Raw genomic sequence first — 19,717 nt, 5'->3', positions numbered from 1 at the left:
AAGTGGCAAAAGGCGAAGGAAGAGGGATAAAACAGGTACCCAAGAAACATCAGGAGCGATGACATGACGTGTGAGATTACCTTGACCAGACCAGAGAAGGAAGGAAGAGACTGCCAGCAAGAACCACCCTCGTGAAGACAGACCAGAGGAACGCAGTGATCGAATCTATAGCCTACCAAGCCATCTTTTCAGGTAGTATACACTGATCTTGGGTACCTCTGGTAATTTTGTGGGTAACCTATGGGTTAATTGCATTAAATAAATATTGTTAAACTTGAATTTGGGTTTGTGGTTTGTTCTCCTCCTTATTAAAGACATCTAGGTAAACCATTGAGTAAGTAAACTGGTCGAAAGTTTCTGAGGTTTTACAGATACAACACCCCCTCTCCAGTATCACCCTCCACCAAACATTGTGAAACAGCCCGCCATGAATTCTGTTGAGGCCGCACCGCTGACCTCTCACCCTGGCAGTATGAATCTGGCAGTGCCAGGGGCTGTGCAAAGGCACTGCCCAACCATGTCCCTTACCACCCGGGGGCTATACTCATCTCTGAGCCTCTGGTGTGGTCATCATGACTGGTTTCCGTTTTCAGAAACCAGTAATGATTCCCGCTGGAATGGCAGGCGTGGGCGGGGGACATACAGTGAACCCGAATGCAACTGTATAAGGCCCATGCAAATGCATGGTAGTCAGGTTCACGTGCTCACTGGGGGTGGGGTCGGGGAAGATCTCATATTGAGATGCCCCCAGCGCAAATCTCTTTATGCTCCTCTTTCGAGAGTTAGCAGCCAATACAGGATTTGAATCCGCGGCGAACGGGGCTGGAAAATCCCCCTTAAAGCTTTTGAGATGTTGCGAAACTAGTATGTTGCTTGGTGGGAGGAAACACAAATACAAAGAAGAAATTTTGAACATTTGGGGCTTGATTACTAAAACAACATGGCTTATAAGGTGATTGGAAGTGGTGTTTGTTCCCTTTATGGGACGATCTGCTGAGAGGGTCACGTGACCCGGTAACCAATCAGGCACCAGGGTGAGGGAATTACCCTAGCAAGACCGAGTTTCTCCATCAGTTCGATCCTGGAAGCTGACTTGAAGCTACGAGGTTGCAAGCCTCTGCATTGTATTTATATGTAAATAAACATTGTGGTTGTTATTTACCAAACTGTGAATGGGAAATATTACATTTGATTAAAAAGTTTGAAATTGGAAAGAATTTGAAAATAAAGTTGAAAATAATTATCACCACTTCAGCCCTATTTCCATACAGTTAAGGGGAGCCACCCCACATCTAATGGCCTCCCGTGAATCAGCGGCCTCCCCAGCAAGTGGTCACGCTTAGTAGCACTCCTTCTGAAAAATGTGAACCAGGCGGATGAGCCGCTGTGGGGAGCCGAGGAGGTGAGCAGCCATCTTTGCTCACAGGCCATGAGCCCAAAGGCACTGGGCACGCTACCCCTGTGCTTGGGAGGGATAGGAGGCAACCGGGGGGTGCAGCCCCAGTTGAGGATGGTGCTAATCGGGAATTGGCAATCGTGGTTAAGAGCAGACTTCACACATCCCAAGTGGATTCCAGTAGGTAGGGAAGCCATTTTGCATGTGAGTTTCATTGCCAAGCATCCTAATCATACCTTGATGCATGGGCACTGTGCTTGAACACTGCAGAAGCAGCGCCACAGACGCAGCAATCTACCTTCGATCACTGAGGGGATGGGTCCTGATCCCCACCCTCCCTCCTTCCTCCCCAAACTCCCACAATATCCCCTCCCCTCCCTCCAAAACACACTCCACCCCTTACCCCCCACCGACCCTCGCCCCTCCCCCTCTGCCCAGTGTCCTCGGTGATCCTAGAATATCATAGAATCATAGAACTTACAGTGCAGAAGGACGTCATTGGGCCCATCGAATATGCACTGGTCCTTGGAAAGAGCACCCTACTTAAGCCCACACCTCCACCCTATCCCCATATCCCAGTAACCCCACCTAACCTAACCTAACGTACTTGGCCTTCCTTGCTGTACTGCTATGTCTAGGTGTATCCCGAGAATGCACATCAGAGGTGGAGCGTCCTCTGGAGGCTCTGAGGCCGGAGGGCCACGCGCACTTGTCAGCGCACATGCACAGCCACGCCGCCTGTTCCGGGTGCAGGCTGCGAGATGCAGCCTTATCAGAAGGGTAGAAATCGGGAGAGCTGGTGGCCACTGTTGCCAGTCCATAGGATGGGTTTGGTTGCCACCCAGCGCCCTCTTCTCCCGGTCGGTGCCCATAGAGCCCTGGGGTTCACCTCGGGATGGCGGGGCAACTGGATTGCATCCCGGCTGACCCGGCATCATCTGACCCTGCCAGACCTGGCGGTTCCCCAATGTCTGCACCTTGGTGTCAACGCTCTCAGCGATGATCCTCAGTGACTGCGCCATGCTCTGCAGCGCCTCGGCAATGCCCACCTGTAACTGGGACAAGCTCCACAATGCCTCGGCCATTCCTATCTGACCGCGGGACATGTCCTGCAGCACCTCGTAAAGGTTTGCCTTGTAAAACCCCCGCGAGTAAGGAAAGTGCTATAGGAGCGGAGCCAAGGTGGGGAGGGTTGGCCTTGCCGACCTTTAGAAATGACTACTGGGCGGCAAATATAGCCATGATCAGAAAGTGGATAGTGGGGGAGGGGTCGGTATGGGAGTGGGTAGAGGCGGCATCATGTAGGGGCACAAGTTTAAGAGCATTGGTAACGGCACCTCTGCTGTTCTCACCAGCTCGGTACTCCACCAGCCCGGTGGTGGTGGCAGCTCTGAGAGTTTGGGGACAGTGGCAGAAGCATTTGGGAGTAGAGGGAGCATCGGTGTTGGCTCCAGTTTGTGTCAATCACCGGTTTGTCCTGGGGAGGTTGGATGGGGAGGTTCGGAGGTGGCAGAGAGCAGGGATTGGAAGGCTGGGGGATCTGTTTATCGATGGGAACTTTCCTTGTTTGGAGGATTTGGAGGAGGAGTTTGAATTGCCGGGGGGAATGGGTTTCACCATCTGCAGGTGAGGGACTTTGTTCGAAGGCAGGTTTTGACCTTTCCGCTTCTACCGCCACAGGGGATATAGAACATAGAACAGTACAGCACAGAACAGGCCCTTCGGCCCTCGCTGTTGTGCCAAGCTTTGTCCGAAACCAAGATCAAGCTATCCCACTCCCTGACATTCTAGGACAAGGTAGTTTCAAAACGGGGGTGGGGGAGGGGAGGGTCTCGGAAATTTATAAAGAACTTACGTAATGGGAGGGAACCCAGATAGGGGAGGTGAAGCACAAGTGGAAAGATGAGCTGGGTAAGGAGCTAGAGGCAGGTATGTGGGAGGATGCTTTGAGCAGAGTCAACATGTCCTCATCCTGTGCCAGGCTCAGCTTGATACAATTCAAGGTGGTTCACCGGGCACACATGACAGTGGCCTGGGAGAGCAGGCTTTTTGGGTAGAGGTGTGTGAGGTGTGCAGGATGGTACGCAAATCATGTCCGAAGCTTAGGGGATTCTGGCAGGGATTTGCCGATGCCAAGTTCATGGTGCTAAAAATGAGGGTGACGCCGAGTCCAGAGGTGGCGATCCTTGGAGTGTTGGCAGACCCGGGAGTCCAGGGGGTGAGAGAGGCTGACATTTTGCCTTTGCCTCCTTGGTAGCCCGGAAACGGATCTTATTAGTGTGGAGGGACTCGGAGCCCCCAAAATCGGGGGTATGGGTTAGCGACATGGCCGGGTTTCTCAGGCTTGAGAAAATTAAGTTGATCCCTGAGAGGGTCAATGTTAGGGTTCATCCGGAGGTGGCATCCGTTTATCGACTTCTTTGGGGAAAATTAACTGTCAGCAGATACAATAATGGGGGGCTAAGGGAACGGGAGGGTAGGGGGAGTTAGTTTAGTTCAGCGAGAGGAGATGGAGGGACTTGGGAATTGTGTGTATAAGCTGTGTTGGCGGGTTATGGTTGTTGGTTGGGGGGGGGTGTTATGTACTGAATTATGTTTACATTTGTATTTGTATCTTTTGTTGTTATAAAACCATAAATGCCTTAATAAAATGTTTATAAAAAAAAAAGGTTTGCCTTGTACTGAGTCACATCCCTCAACAGTGAGTCAGTCTACCTCAGCCATCGGCATCACCGACTGAGCCACGCCTTGGACACCTTTACTCATGCTGCCGACGTCATGCTCGAACGATTCTCCACTGCGTTCACCACCCTAGCAGTGTTGGCCTCGGTGCCATGTATTGCCGGCGACTTCCCCAGCTGGGTCCTGGGGTCCAGTAGCCCTCCGACTGCTGTCTCGCCTGGTCATTACTGCCTCCAGCTGTTGTGCATTAGTGACTGGGTGGTGCTCCCCAGATTGTGCCCCAGAAGCCTGTCCACTAACGTTGCCTACCAAGGTACATGTCTCTGCACTGGTGCAGGGTGTGGATGACAGCTGTGATGCATCGACTGTGCCATCCTCAGAGCTCTCCTCTGAGGTGGTCTCATGGGAGGCAGGGGAAGGGGCAATCCCAGATTGGCCAGTGCCGTCGGCTGGAGGACCAGGGGAGGAAATGAACACATGGTCAGTGGGAGGGATTGTCAGTCTGTATTGCAATAACAACTCACATGTGACAGTCCAACCGGGTGGGGCCCGGTGGATCCTCACCTCTGCGGCGTGTGCTGACTTCCGCATTGGTGACCACCCTGTCCTTGGCCACCCCTGTAACCTCCAGGGCCTGTTCCTCGAACGTCATGAGGATTCTTATGTTCGGCACCCCGCCGCCAGTCTAGGCCCTCTCCCCGCGATTGTGGGAGATCTCCTCCTGTGGAGACACAGAGGGGGCATCATTAGCCACACATGCGATTCACATTGTTGGTGGGAGGTGTTGTGAAGGAAGGATTGGGATGATGGGAGATTTGGGTTGGAGATGTGGATTGAGGAAGGGTGAAGGGAGGGGATTGGAGGGAGGGGAGTGAAGGGTGGGTTGGGGGGGCAAATGGAGGGTTTGGGGAGCTGGCTGTGTTGAGGGGGCGGGGGGTTTCGGGGGGGGGGGGGGAAGTGGTCTGAACTCATCCGTGCTGCTCGGTGTAGATCGTTTACCTTCTTGCGTCACTGGAAGACAGTCCTCTTGGTCACGCTTCCTGAGCTGATGGCTGCTGCTACTTCATCCCAGACGGCACTGGCTACCCTGTGGCTCATTTTCCGGGACCCTCGGGGGAACAGGACATCCCTCATGGCCCCGACCGCATCTAGGAATCTCCCCAGGACCGTCTCTTCAAACCTTGGGGCCGGTCTTCTCAACGCCATGGCTGCAAGCTGAGAGGGGTTATGTAAGACCTGTTTAAGTGCTGCCCGACCTTGTTAGTGGGGCGGGGACTGGCGCGTACGGTCCCGGTGAATCAGCTGGCGAGCCTTCATTTGCAGCATTAAGCCCCTGGGGCTTCGTTAAGTGGACCAATTAACGTTGAATTGCGTTGGCGGCATTGCTGGGCCGAGTGCTGAGTGGGAGGCTAGGTTAGGTGGTGTTACTGGGTTATGGGGATGAACGCCGGGAAGCTCGCCGCAGTTCCCGCTCACTACCGGAGAATCGCGCCTTTAGAATCACTTCCAGGTTTAGGCATAAACAATGTTAACGTTCTAGATTAGACGGGAAGATGAAGGAAAAATAGATATGCAAACAGGGTGAGTAAATGTAATCGGAATGAATTGCTTACATAAAAACAGCAACATGGGTTGGTTGGGCCCAAAGTCTATTTTTGTGTCTGAGTCTCTAGCTGGCTACGCCCCACATCCTGGAATTTCCCTTTTTAAAAACCTCTATTTGCTTTCCTCTTTTTAGATCTTCTTTAAAACCAATCTCTTTGACATAGATTTTGGTGATCTCTTTGCAAATGTGGCGGCATTGGTGTAGAAATGACGGATATATGAGGAATAATCAGTCTGAGAAACTGAAAATTAGCTATGAACTGTGAAAATCCTTCAGTTAGCAGGCTGTAAAGTTTCCATTGATCGTCTGAAGTCGACAATTGCTTGCCTATAACATCCTGCTAACAATGGAAAAGTAACTGTCAAAAAAGATGTGGGTGTCCAAACTTCAAAGATTATGATAGTGTAAATAACTGAATAGTGAAGGTCAGTATCACACGTATTATCAGATCAAAGATATCATAAATCTACAATATCATGAAACACACTGAATAAAAATGAAAGTAACACTTGCAGGATTACTCACTTTCATGCTAATAGTGGAACAGCCTCCAAATATGAATGCTATGTTTCCAGCCACTGCCAAACCATGGCCATGCCTACAAATGACAAAACTTAATTTTAAAACACACTTTCACAAGAACAAAACTCAAATCACAATGCAAATAGAGGACAGAGCTTGGCGCCAGTGAATTTGTTCAGCTATTTTGTGAGATTGCCTGCCAGCAGCAACCTCCCTCTGTGGAAATTGGGAAATGGGTTTAAAATCATGAACTGTGACTGGGAATTTCCCAAAATGCATGTTAATAGGGATACAAGGATATATTAACGTTTATATCTCTTACTTACTAAGATTCTGTTAGAAGACTGGAGATTTTGGTTTTAGTTTCATTTCCAGAGAAATGAAAAGCAAGGACAGGAATATCTGACTGATAAGAGCTCAACAGAGGAAGGCAGCACGGTGGCGCTGCTGCCGACGGCACTGAGGACCCGGGTTCAATCCCCAAACCCAAAGATGTGCAGGGTAGGTGGACTGGCCACGCTAAATTGCCCCCTATTTGAAAAATAAATGATTGGGTACTGTAAATTTATTTTTAAAAAGAGCTGAACAGAGGCAAGCCAGGCTTTGCTAGCCAATTGGATTGAGTCATGCAGTCAGGACAGCATGTCACAAGTCATGCAGTTGTCAGATAGTTGATTGGGTGATGGTGCCAACCTTTTGAGCAATTGTAGCTTATTTATCCAACTCCTTAGCTAAATGGTGTGACATACAGTTAAATGGTAACTCAAGTCTCTGTAGCTGTCTCCAGTTAAATTATTTGACTGACAACTCCAGTCAAGATGAACACTTGATAACGTGAATGGGACATCTTCTGGATAAAACTGAAGCTCATTAAGCGAGCAATAGGATATGACCATCTTTTGGTAATACATAAATACACATTGGGGAAAAAAATATATAAAATGGGGTGTTGAAACGATTGTTTAGGATCTGATAGGACCTGGTCTTAAAACCTGTAAAGCAGTGAATTCTGTAGTAAATAGTATTATCACGTGTGTAATTTCAAGTATATGTGTGATAATTATTATATGTGATTATTATTTTTTAAAGGAATTTAGAGTACCCAATCATTTTTGTTTTCCAATTAAGCGGCAATTTAGCATGGCCAATCCACCTAATCTGCACATCTTTGGGTTGTGAGGGTGAAAACCACGCAGACACGGGGAGAATGTGCAAACTCCACACGGACAGTGACCCAGGTCCGGAATTCAAACCCGGGTCCTCAACGTCGCAATCCCAGTGCTAACCACTGCGCCACCGTGCTGCCCCATATGTGATTATTATTAAGTAATTATGAGTGCATGCTGAATTTCTATGAAGACCATGGCGGAAATCCCCCAAAAAGACACACACCGACTCATTATTGGGAGGGGGGGAGACTTTAACGGTGAACAGGACCCACTGACAGACTGATTGAACCCCAAATCGGGGAAAACATCAAACATAGCGAAAGAGCTAGAGGCCTTCATGAAACAGATGGGGCAATGGACCTGTGGAGGTTCACACACCCAGGGGAGAAGGAGTTCTTCTTCTTTTCCCAGGATTGACTTAATTGTAGTGGGGAAATCAGTGCTTACAGGGATGGTAAGAATGGGATACTCCACAATTATAATCTTCGACCTGGCTCCACACTACATGGATGTGGGGTTGGAGGCAGGCCATGCCCTGTGCCACCCATAGATGTTGGACATGGCCCTCCTGGCCGATAAGGCATTTTGCGAAACAATATCACAGACCATATACGGGTACATAATCAGTAACCAGAATGGGGAGGTCTCATCCTCCATGCTCTGGGAAGCGCTGTAGGCTGTGATCAGGGGAGAGATCATCGCTTATAAAGCGCGCAAAGGCAGGAAGGAGATGGCGCTAGACAACAACTGGTCAACTCCATATTGGAGATGGACCGGCAATACTCTGAGGCCCTGACCATAGAGCTGCTGGCGAAGAGAAAAAAGCTACAAATGGACTTTAACCTGCTCTTCACTAGGAAAGCAGTGCACCAACTCCGCCAGACTTGGGGGACCTTTTATGAACACGAAGACAAAACCAGCCGCCTGTTGGTTCATCAGCTGAGAAAGCAGGCAGCCATGAGGGAAATTACGCAAATCAGGGACAATAACGGCAGGCTAGTAGCTGAACCGGAAAAGGTCAATGAAGCAATCGAGGCCTTCCATCGGGGGCTGTACACCTCTGAGCCCCCCAAGCGGGACTCGAGGATGAAACAGTTCCTCGATAGAGTGGATATGCCAGTTGTGGGGGAGAGTAGGAAAAGGGGGCTGGAAGCACCTCTAGAAGTGGGGGAAATCAAGGAGAGCATCAACTCCATGCAGATGGGGAAGGCGCTGGGACCAGATGGATTCTCGGCGGACTTCTACAAAAGATTTGCCCCGCACTTGCGGGAGATGTTCACAGATTCACTAGTAAGGGACACTCTGCCACAAACACTAGCACAAGCCTCAATCTCACTGATACCCAAGAAAGACAAAGACCCGACTGAGTGCGGGTCCTACAGGCCCATCCCGCTACTCAATGTAGAGGTGCAGATCCTGGCCAAAAGCCTGGCTAGGCGACTGGAGAACTGCGTACCAGAGGTGATTGCGGAGGACCAGATGGGCTTTGCCACCATCGAACGTCAGGCACCTGCTGAACGTGATAATGACCCCAGCTGGGGAGAGAACACCAAAGGTGATCATCTCCCTGGACGCAGAAAAAGCCTTCTACAGAGTTGAGCGGAAGTATCTCATAGAGATGGAATGGTTCGGGCTTGGATCAGGGTTCATCGCATGGGTGAAACTCCTGTACAGCGCTCCAATGGCAAATGTGTGGACTAACACCACCAGCTCTAAATACGACCAGCTGCACAGAGGTACAAGGCAGAGATGCCCGTTGTCCACGCTTCTGTTCACCCCAACAATCGAGCCACTGGCGATTGTCCTCAGAGTGGCGAAAAGTTGGAGAGGTATCCAGATAGGGCACAGAGAGCATAGTTTTGCCCTATGCAGATGACCTGCTACTCTACCTCTCGGACCCCCAAGCCAGCACAAAGGGAATCATGAAGCTCCTGAATGAGTTTGAAGACTTCTCGGGCTACAAACTCAACCTGAGCAAGCGTGACATTTTCCCAGTGAACAAATAAGGGAGAGGGGCAGAGCTGGAGGGAATGCCATTCAAACAAGCCCAAAATAAATTCCGCTACCGAGTTGCCCACGAGTGGACTTGGATCCACAAATAGAATCTGGTGAGTCTGCTGGAGGACCTGCAGAGGTGGGACACACACCCATCCTTGCTGGTGGGGAGAGTGCAGACGACTAAGATGAATGTACTGCCAGGTTCCTTGTCCTGTTCAAATCCATACTGATCTACATCGCCAAGGCCTTCTTTAACATGGTAGACAAACTGATCATGGTGTTTGTGTATGTGTGTGGGGGGGTGGAGGGGCGGTTGGATTCCAAGGATCCCAAAAATGGGAGGCCTGGCCCTTCCAAACCTTCAAATCTATCACTGGGCGGCCACAACAGAGAGAGTGAGGGGTTGGGTGAAGGAGTCGGGAGCAGAGTGGGTGAAGATGGAGGAGAGTTCCTGCACAGGGACATCCATCTGAGCCCAGGACACACCAGCACATCCATCCCTGCCAACCAAACACTCAAGGAGCCGAGTGGTGGTAGCCACGCTCCAGACACGGTACCAATTGATAAAACACTTCGGCCTGACTGAAATGTCCACCATGGCCCCCAACTGCAATAACCACAGGTTCACGCTAGCAACAATGGACGCCACCTTTAAAAGATGGAGACAGGATGGTGACAGTTAGCCACTTATACACAGATGATGGATTAGCGACGCTGTAAGAACTTATGGAGAGGTTTCAACTGCCCAAAAGAAATGAGTTAAGACATATTCAAATTAAGAATTTCCTCCGTAGGGAAACGACGACGTACCCACGGTTACCGAGACACTCATTTTTAGACAAACTGTTGGATGCGGGCGACTTAGGGAAAGGGAACTGCGGGGACCTGAATGGGCAACTGTTGGAGGAGGCCAGCTCCCCCCTAGACGGGACGAGTGAAAAATTGGAGGAAGAACTAGGGATAGAAGTGTGTGTGGGGGGGAGGGGGGGGGAAATCTGGATCGAAACACTGAACATGGCAAACTCCATCTCCGCATGCACAGGGCTGAGCTTAATGCAGCTAAATGTGATGCACAGAGCGCACCAAACCAGAACCTGAATGAACAGATTCTTACCGGAAGTGAAGGATAAAAGCGAAAGGTGCCAGGGATCCCGGCCAACCACATCCACATGTTTTGGGCCTGCCGTAGATTTGTCGGGTTCTGGACAGCAATGTCCAAGGTTGTGGTTTGAGGCAATGTCCAAGGTTATGGGAGTGAGGGTGGAGCCAAGCACAAAAGTGACAGTCTTCGGGGTCTCAGACACCAGTCAGAACACATCATGGGGAGGGGGGCTGATGCCCAAGCCTTTGCTCCCTTATCGCCCGCCAAAGACTCCTGCTCGGCTGGCGATCGGCAGCACCACCAGAGCTGCAGACTGTTGGAAGTCCTCCAACTGGAGAAAATAATTTCACCGAAGGGAGCAGAGTCAGAAACAGCACGCTTGGCGACACACGCCAGGGCCAACACAAAGTGCCCAAACGGGCGGGACAGCCAGATAAGGCCTGCAGCCACAGGAAAGGGGGGGAAAGAAACAGGTAGACAGCCAGAAAGTTCCAGATCGAAACATGTATATATGTACACTCGTCTCACCCTGATCGGAGGGGGGATCCGTACCATAAAATATGAAAATCAATAAAAACATTTTTTTAAGGATCACTTAAGTACTATTGTTAAACTCACAATAACAATACTGTTATTTTTTTAAAATAAATTTAGAGTACCCAATTCATTTTTTCCAATTAAGAGGCAATTTAGCTTGGCCAATCCACCGAGCCTGCACATCTTTCGGATTGTGGGGGCGAAACCCATGCAAACACGAGGAGAATGTGCAAACTCCACACGGACAGTGACCCAGAGCCAGGATCGAACCTGGGACCTCGGCGCTGTAAGGCAGCGTGCTAACCACTTGTGGTAGTCACCACTGTTTGTATATATTACGTATATGAGAAGTAATATGGTAAGGCTCCTGTACTACAGGTATGGGGGTAGATCCCTGCCTGCTGGCTCCGCCCCGTAGGCGGAGTATAAATGTGTGTGCTCACCGAGCTGCAGCCATTTCGGCAGCAGCTGCAGGAGGCCACACATCTCTGCGTAATAAAGCCTCGATTATTCTCTACTCTTGTCTCGTCGTAATTGATAGTGCATCAGTTTATTAAGCAGAGATTTTACAGTGATGGACCTATGCATCAAGCCAGATCGCCTGCAGCTGCACCCTCAAGCAGACAACGCCTCGTCGTCGTAGCTTGCTTTGAAGTCTTCATTGGATTAGCAACAGAACAACCCTCAGAAGCACAGAAACTCCAGATCCTGGACACACGGTTGAGCTCCGATACTTTTCCCCTTATCCGGGACGCACCCAACTACGCTGATGCCATGGGGCTTCTGAAAGAGAAATACACCTGGCCGATCAACAAACTCTACGCCAGGCACCTCCTGTCCATGCAGCAACAACTCCTTGGTGAGTCATTGGAAGATTTCTGGCGTGCCCTGCACGCCCTGGGAAGGAACTGCGATTGCCAGGTAGTTTCGGCCGTTGAACATACCGAACTCCTAATCAGGGACGGTTTCGTTACAGGCATAGGGTCGGCGTACATCTGCCAGTGCCTCTTAGAAGAGGGTACGCTCGACCTCGCTGCAACCAAGAAACTTGAGACCTCACTAACGGTAGCCTCCCGTAATGTATAAGCGTACGCCCCCAACCGCACGGCGCCCCCCTCCTGGACATCAGGACCCCACCAGCAACCGCCCCCAGCCAACCCCAAGCCTGCGCCGCGCGGCAGCCAGCCAACCCCAGGGGACCCAAGTGCTATTTCTGCAGGCAGACAAAGCACCCCCGGCAGCGCTGTCTGGCGCGGAGTGCAATCTGCAAGGCCTGCGGGAAGAAGGGACACTTTGCTGCGGTGTGCCAGGCCCGGTCGATCGCCGCTGTAACCCGGCCCATTGTTCCTGCACCCCCACGTGTGACCCGTGGGCGACGCCATTTTCGTCCCCGCAACCAACGTGCAGCCCGTGGGCGCCGCCATCTTCCTCCCATCACGGTACACCCCATTAACCAACAAATCTACCTGGCCTCCAAATCCCACTCCGTGGAGATCCGGGGGTACTGCACCACCACCCTCACCGTCCAGGGCGTAGAGTTCAGCAACTTCAGACTCTACGTCCTCCCCAACCTCTGCGCTGCCTTGCTACTCGGCCTGGACTTCCAGTGCAACCTCCAAAGTTTAATTCTGAAATTCGGCCGGCCCTACTACCCCTTACTGTATGCGGCCTCATGACCCTTAAGGTCGACCCACCTTGCCTGTTTGCAAACCTCACCCCGGATTACAAACCCGTCGCCACCAGGTGCAGATGGTACAATGCCCAGGACAGGACCTTCATCAGGTCGGAGGTCCAGAGGCTACTGCGGGAAGGCATCATCAAGGCCAGCAACAGCCCCTGGAGAGGCCAAGTGGTAGTTGTAAAGACTGGGGAGAAACACAGGATGGTCATTGACTACAGTCAGACAATCAATCGGTACACGCAGTTCGACACGTACCCCCTCCCACGCATATCTGATATGGTCAATCAGGTTGCACAGTATCGGGTCTTCTCTACAGTGGACCTGAAATCTGCCTACCACCAGCTCCCCATCTGCAAGGCGGATCGCCAATACACTGCGTTCGAAGCAGACGGCCGCCTTTACCACTTCCTTAGGGTTCCCTTCGGCGTCACTAATGGGGTCTCGGTCTTCCAACAGGAGATGGCCCGAATGGTTGACCGGTACGGACTGCGGGCCACCTTCCCATACCTGGATAACGTTACCATCTGCGGGCACGACCAGCAGGACCACGATGCTAACCTTTTCAAATTCTCCACACCGCCAAACTCCTGAACCTTACGTATAACAAGGAGAAGTGCGTGTTCAGCACCAACCGCTTAGCCATCCTTGGCTATGTGGTGCAAAATGGAGTTCTAGGGCCCGACCCCGACCGCATGCGCCCCCTCATGGAACTCCCCCTCCCCCACGGCCCCAAGGCCCTCAAACGGTGCCTGGGGTTCTTCTCATACTACGCCCAGTGGGTCCCTAACTATGCAGACAAGGCCCGCCCATTCATTCACTCCACAGTTTTCCCTCTGACGGCCGAGGCTCACCAGGCCTTCAACCGTATCAAGGCCGACATCGCCAAGGCCGCGATGCATGTGGTCGACGAGACCCTCCCCTTTCAAGTCGAGAGCGATGCATCAGACGTCACTCTGGCCGCCATCCTCAACCAGGCAGGCAGACCCGTGGCATTCTTTTCCCGCACCCTCCACGCCTGCGAAATTCGTCACTCCTCCGTCGAAAAGGAGGCCCAAGCCATCGTGGAAGCTGTGTGGCACTGGAGGCATTACCTGGCCGGCAGGAGATTCACTCTCCTCACTGACCAATGGTCGTTTGCCTTCATGTTCAATAACATACAGCGGGGCAAGATCAAAAATGATAAAATCTTGAGGTGGAGGATCGAGCTCTCCACCTACAGTTACGAGATTTTGTATCGCCCCGGGAAGCTCAACGAGCCCCCCCGATGCCCTATGCCGAGGTACATGTGCCAGCGCACAAGTGGACCGACTCTGAGCCCTACACGATGGTCTCTGTCACCCAGGGGTCACCTGGTTCTTTCACTTCATAAAGGCCCGCAACCTTCCCTACTCCTTTGCGGAAGTCAGGGCGGTCACCAAAGACAGGTCTGCGCGGAGTGCAAACCGCAGTTCTACCGGCCAGACCGAGCGCACCTGGTGAAGACCTCCCGTCCCTTTGAACGCCTCAGCATGGATTTCAAAGGGCCCCTCCCCTTCTCCGACTGAAACACGTACTTCCTTAACGTGGTCGATGAATACTCCAGATTTCCCTTCGCCATCCCATGCCTCGATATGACGTCTGCCACAGTCATCAAAGCCCTCAATAGCATCTTCACTCTGTTCGGTTTCCCCGCTTACGTCCACAGCGACCAGAGATCCTCCTTTATGAGTGATGAGCTGCGTCAATTCCTGCTCAGCTAGGGCATTGCTTCGAGCAGGACGACCAGCTACAACCCCCGGGGAAACGGGCAGGTGGAGAGGGAGAACGGGACTGTCTGGAAGGTCATCCTGCTGGCCCTACGGTCTAAATATCTCCCAGTCTCCCGCTGGCAGGAGGTCCTTCCCGATGCCCTCCACACCATCCGGTCGCTACTTTGCACTGTGACTAATGTAACCCCCCATGAACGTCTCCTTGCCTTCCCTAGGAAGTCCAGCTCCGGGGTTTCGCTCCCAACGTGGCTGGCAGCTCCAGGACCAATTCTCCTCCGCAAGCACGTGCGGCTCCACAAGGCAGACCCATTGGTCGAGAGTGTACAGCTACTCCATGCAAACCCGCAGTACGCCTACGTGGCTGCCAAGACACAGTCTCCCTCAGGGATCTGGCACCAGCTGGTTCCCCCCCCCCCCAATTGCCCCTGCGCCACCCATCCTTCCCCCAGTGCACCTCAACACAGCCCCCGCTCCAGGATGATCCGTCCTCCCCTTGGTCCTACACGGGGATGAAGATGAGGACTACACGCTCCCGGAGTCACCGGCGACCAAGCCGGCGCCTGCATCGCCACCGGGACTGCGGCGCTCACAACGGAGGATCAAGGCACCCGACCGGCTAAATTTGTGAACTTTCCCCAAACTGTACACTTTAAAAATGCTCACACACGTGTAAATAGTTTTTCCACCACCCCCGCTGGACTCTTTTTTAACAGGGGGTGAATGTGGTAGTCACCACTGTTTGTATATATTACGTATATGAGAAGTAATACGGTAAGGCTCCTGTACTACAGGTACGGGGTTAGATCCCTGCCTGCTGGCTCCGCCCAGTAGGGGGAGTATAAATGTGTGTGCTCACCGAGCTGCAGTCCTTTCGGCAGCAGCTGCAGGAGGCAACACATCTCTGCTTGATAAAGCCTCGATTACTCTCTACTCTCGTCTCGTCGTAATTGATAGCGCACCATCCAGTGAGCCAAACAATACTGTTAGAATCAATTGTTTCACCATCAAATATACAACAAGAATGGAAAGTGGAGTCAGGTATTTTTTATTTAAACTGACAGACATAGGTCATGTGCTTTTGCTTCTTATTTTATAATAATCTTTATTATCACAAGTAGGCTTACATTAACACTGCAATGAAGTTACTTTGGAAAGCCCCTAGTCAACACATTCAGGTTCACAGAGGGAGAATTCAGAATGTCCAAATTACCTAACAGCACCTTTTTTGGGACTTGTGGGAGGAAACCGGAGGTCCCGGAGGAAACCCAGGCTGACATGGAAAGAACGTGCAGACTGCGCACAGACAGTGGCCAAAGCCGGGACTCGAACCTGGGACCCTGGCGCTGTGAAGCAACAGTGCTAACCACTGTGCTACCATGCTATTTCTTATTTTAAACATCAGTAGTTTTTAATGCACAAAATCCACAATAATTGCATTTATTTCATTTTTACTTCCGCTTAGACACTTAGTTTTATCGCTTTCTGGTTCACTGTGAAACAATATAACAATGATTTATGGGACTCTTCTACTCCTTTTAAATGCGATCCTACCGCATCTGCTATGCACTCCTAGCCGCGGTGGGCTCCCCCTCGGTGGCAAAGATCCTGTTTAAAGGTCAGTCTTTGATGTTAAACAAGGTTATGGTGGGGTGACGGTCATGCACCAACCCTTCTCTAGCAAGGCCAGTGAAATCTAGTTCTTGCATTGCCAACCAACTCTACTTCCCTTCTTCCTAAATTGTCATAGCGCTTTGCAGTTTTACTATAAATATAAAACCATAGCATTATATACAAAATAAAGACAAATGTCTGACTATAAAATGGGAACTTAATCTAACCTTTCATTTTAAAACTACTGGAAATTGGATTTTTTTGGAACCATGGAGAGCCAGTGACCTGATTTGTGCACTGCAAAGTACAGCTGACTGAGAACTCATCGAGAAACTACTTTTATCTTTCTCTATTCAATGAACCCAACTGTGTTGCGGTCACCAGAGGGGGTGATGTGGACAGAAGGGAGGGACGGGACAAGTATTGGTGGACAGGCCAGGGGGGGACAGAAGGGAGGAAGGCCAGACCTTTGAGATAGGAAAACCCAATGTTAAAAGGAGGCTTTTGATGGAGGAGGGACCCCCTTTCTGCCCCTTTTCTCACCCCCCTCGTTCACGCTTGATGCCTGAACAGGGTGAATTTTCCGGTTTCCCACTGGCTGTGGACTCGTCCCGCCAGCATGAAAATGGAGGCTGGGTGAGAACTTGACTTTAAGTGCTCTGTAATTGTTCAATTAGGAACCTCAGTTGGGACAAGAGCAGTGGGGGTTGGCCCAATCTGCCCCACTGTAAAATTGAGGAGAAGTCAGGGGAGAGCCCACTAGGATGGCCATCCAAAGAATTTTACAGCCAGTGTCACTCTCAAATCTGCCAGTGGGAACATGCAAAATTCAGCCCGTCAGAGGCCTAGACAGAGTAGATAGAGAACCTGTACCCACTTGGGAAAGAAGTGAGAACAAGAGGGCCAAAAGTTAAAATAATTTGCAAGAGAAGCAAAAATCATTATGAGGAAAAAAGAGTTTTCACAAAGTGAGTTGTTAGGGTCTGGAATACACTGCCTGAGACTGTGATGGTGGCAGATTCAATCAATGTATTCAAAAGGGAATTAGGCTGTTATCTGATAAGGAATAGGCGGCACGATAGCACTGGGGTTAGCACTGTTGTTTCACAGCGTCAGGGACCTGGGTTCGATTCCTGGCTTGGGTCACTGTCTGTGCGGAGTCTGCACGTTCTCCCTGTGACTGTGTGGGTTTCCTCCGGGTGCTCCGGTTTCCTCCCACAAATCCCAAACGACGTACTTATTAGGTGAATTGGACATTCTGAATTCTCCCTCAGTGTACCCGAACTGGTGTCCAAGTGTGGCAACGAGGGGCTTTTCACAGCAACTTCATTGCAGTGTTAATGTAAGCCTACTTCTGACAATAATAAAGATTATTATAATGTGCAGGGAAGAATTGCACTGAGTCGCGATGGGCCGAATGGCCTCCTTCCGCACTGTAATAATTGTGTATCTCTTCCATAAGTATCCTGTGATTTCGAGTACGAGAACTAATTTTGGAGTATTAATATACTGCAGTCCGTTAATAGTACACCGTGTACGTATTGGAAACATAACATATTATTTATTAACTAAAGATGCAAAACAAGCTGAAATCTAATAAAGATTGTATTTATTTGGATTTCTTAGGCAGGTTTCTGCCTCCAAATTGCTGATTTTCATGTTGTGCAATTTACCTGGGACACGGGGGTTCCCCTCTGACTTCTTTCTTAATCCAGTGTCCACTTGCCAGGGCCATTCCGTCTTACCACATCACATCCATTCTGCAGCGTAAATAGTGAAATACACTTTCAGAAGCATGGTCCAAAATCCTCAGATCAATAACATACAGGTAGTTATGCTGCATGTGACACAGTTTATTCCAAGTGTGTCACCGTTAATCCTAACACAAGACGACCTGTAACCCTGTGTTTACTCACTCGCTTCAAGGGGCAGTTCAGGTTGCTGTTGTATCCACGCCAGATAGAACTGCGCTTCCTTCTGACACTAACTCAATGCAATTGCAGACTGTCACATTGTCCAGGTGCAGTTGCTATGCCACCCGCTGACCGCCAATGACTGCCATTGGCAGTGTTTCCGGGGTGATTTGAAATCCATAGAAACCCAAGCGAACAGCTGACCTGGAGCACCCAACATTGACACGGTAAATGTAGCAGCCACGAGGCTCTCTGTGCACAACGTAGTTAACGCTGCGTGTTTTCTATCCGGTTGATTATAGTTATAAATCTAAATGCATGTCGTGAATAGCTGACGGCTTAGATCGAACGACAGATTATAACTTAATTGTGCAATGACCCAAGGGGTTTTATTGGATAGTAGAGAGAAAGGACGGGGATAACCTGAGATGCCCTTTTCCACGTAAACTTTAAATTTAAATGTCTCATTGCTGTGTATTTGGTGGATCTAATGAGAGATTAGAATTGCATATAACATTTGAATGTTTTTGTTTCGCCGCTTTGAAAGTGGGATTTTAAGGACTTAGTAACATTATAAAAATAGTTAGCGATGAGAGGTCTCGCCATGATGATATACATTGAAGTCAAATCCCGAGTATATCCATGCATCGTATATAATCATGATCAGATATTTCAAAACATATTTTCGCAGCCTAAAATCTGTGCTTGTTCTTCTTGTATTGTAACAAGGTATAGCTGCTAAATATAATACGAATTTTAACTGTATGTATTATTTATTCATGGAATTCATTTACACCAAGAAACATGAGCTGAGTTTGCCATTACTAACTGGCCTCCGGATCCTGCTCTAACTTCAGCTGGGAAATTTATAACTCAGGTCCTGATATAGACCAGTAAAACTGATTCAGCACACTGACATATTCCGAATTTCAGTGGTCAAAATGGCAAAATCCCCTACTTGGCAAACTAATCTCCAGTGTGTTATGACCAATACAGGCATGTCATATAATGAATTTTCAGTCAATCCTTTCAAAAAATTGACACAGACAAGTTGTTAACATGGCTGCCATAAGTTATGTGACTGTTGGCATTTGGCCTACAGAGCATCAAGTCTCTGGTCAATAGCTAATTAAGAGTGCGCATAGGTGAGGGTACCTCACAGCCAATTGTGGAATTCACACACCTTATTGTTTAAGGATAGGCCAACACCTAAATACTATGGAGTTTTCAGACTGCCTGTCTCCATGTTTCACACTGGACCCAAAGGAAGATGGAAATTCAATGGCCGCTATCAACTTCCCAATTTATCATAATGACCTCCCCATCCAAACTAGGTTAGGTGGGCCTCAGAAGTGTAAACCCAGTCGTCTTGAGATCGAAACTGGTTGCAGTGACAGCTTATTACTCCAGGACCCAGGTGATTCATAAGAACCACCAGTCATCAGCCAGTCTAAGGATTCTCCGTTTTTGGGACTATGGCTCCACGCCGTCGTGAAAACTGGCGGCAAAAGGCCACAGATTCAACGTCTTGCAGGGGATAGCAGGCATCTGTCGTGGAGCTCGCAGCTCCAGCTGCCAATACAGCTCCCCGCACTTCCGGGTCAGCGGTCGCACATGCACATGGTGGCAGCCTACAGCGGCCGCGCCATGCTCCATGTCGGACTCAGCTGGACCGCCAAAATAGTGCTCCGCATCGGCCGCTCGCCCAACCCGGACCGCCCGCACACAAAGCCCCCAGTCCCGAATGAGGCC

The 19,717-nt window shown here is 50.1% G+C and overlaps 1 protein-coding gene across 1 annotated transcript in view; it reads right to left on the bottom strand.

Moving 5' to 3' along the window:
• The window catches only part of LOC140429576 (kelch domain-containing protein 3), a 304,290-nt gene extending 286,227 nt beyond the window's left edge, over window positions 1-18,063 (bottom strand). The window contains exons 1-3 of the mRNA XM_072516761.1: window positions 17,969-18,063; window positions 17,726-17,812; window positions 6,210-6,282 (exon numbers count right to left, since the gene is read on the bottom strand). Coding sequence (XP_072372862.1) covers window positions 6,210-6,282; window positions 17,726-17,787 — 135 coding nt within the window. The 5' untranslated portion in view covers window positions 17,788-17,812; window positions 17,969-18,063. The remainder of the gene's footprint in view (window positions 1-6,209; window positions 6,283-17,725; window positions 17,813-17,968) is intronic.
• Between the last annotated feature and the right edge of the window lie 1,654 nt (window positions 18,064-19,717).

Source organism: Scyliorhinus torazame, chromosome 9 (assembly GCF_047496885.1).
Source record: "Scyliorhinus torazame isolate Kashiwa2021f chromosome 9, sScyTor2.1, whole genome shotgun sequence".
In the NCBI taxonomy this organism is placed as follows: domain Eukaryota; kingdom Metazoa; phylum Chordata; class Chondrichthyes; order Carcharhiniformes; family Scyliorhinidae; genus Scyliorhinus; species Scyliorhinus torazame.
Note: the sequence above shows the minus strand (reverse complement) of the source record. Positions and strands in the feature narration are given on the sequence as shown.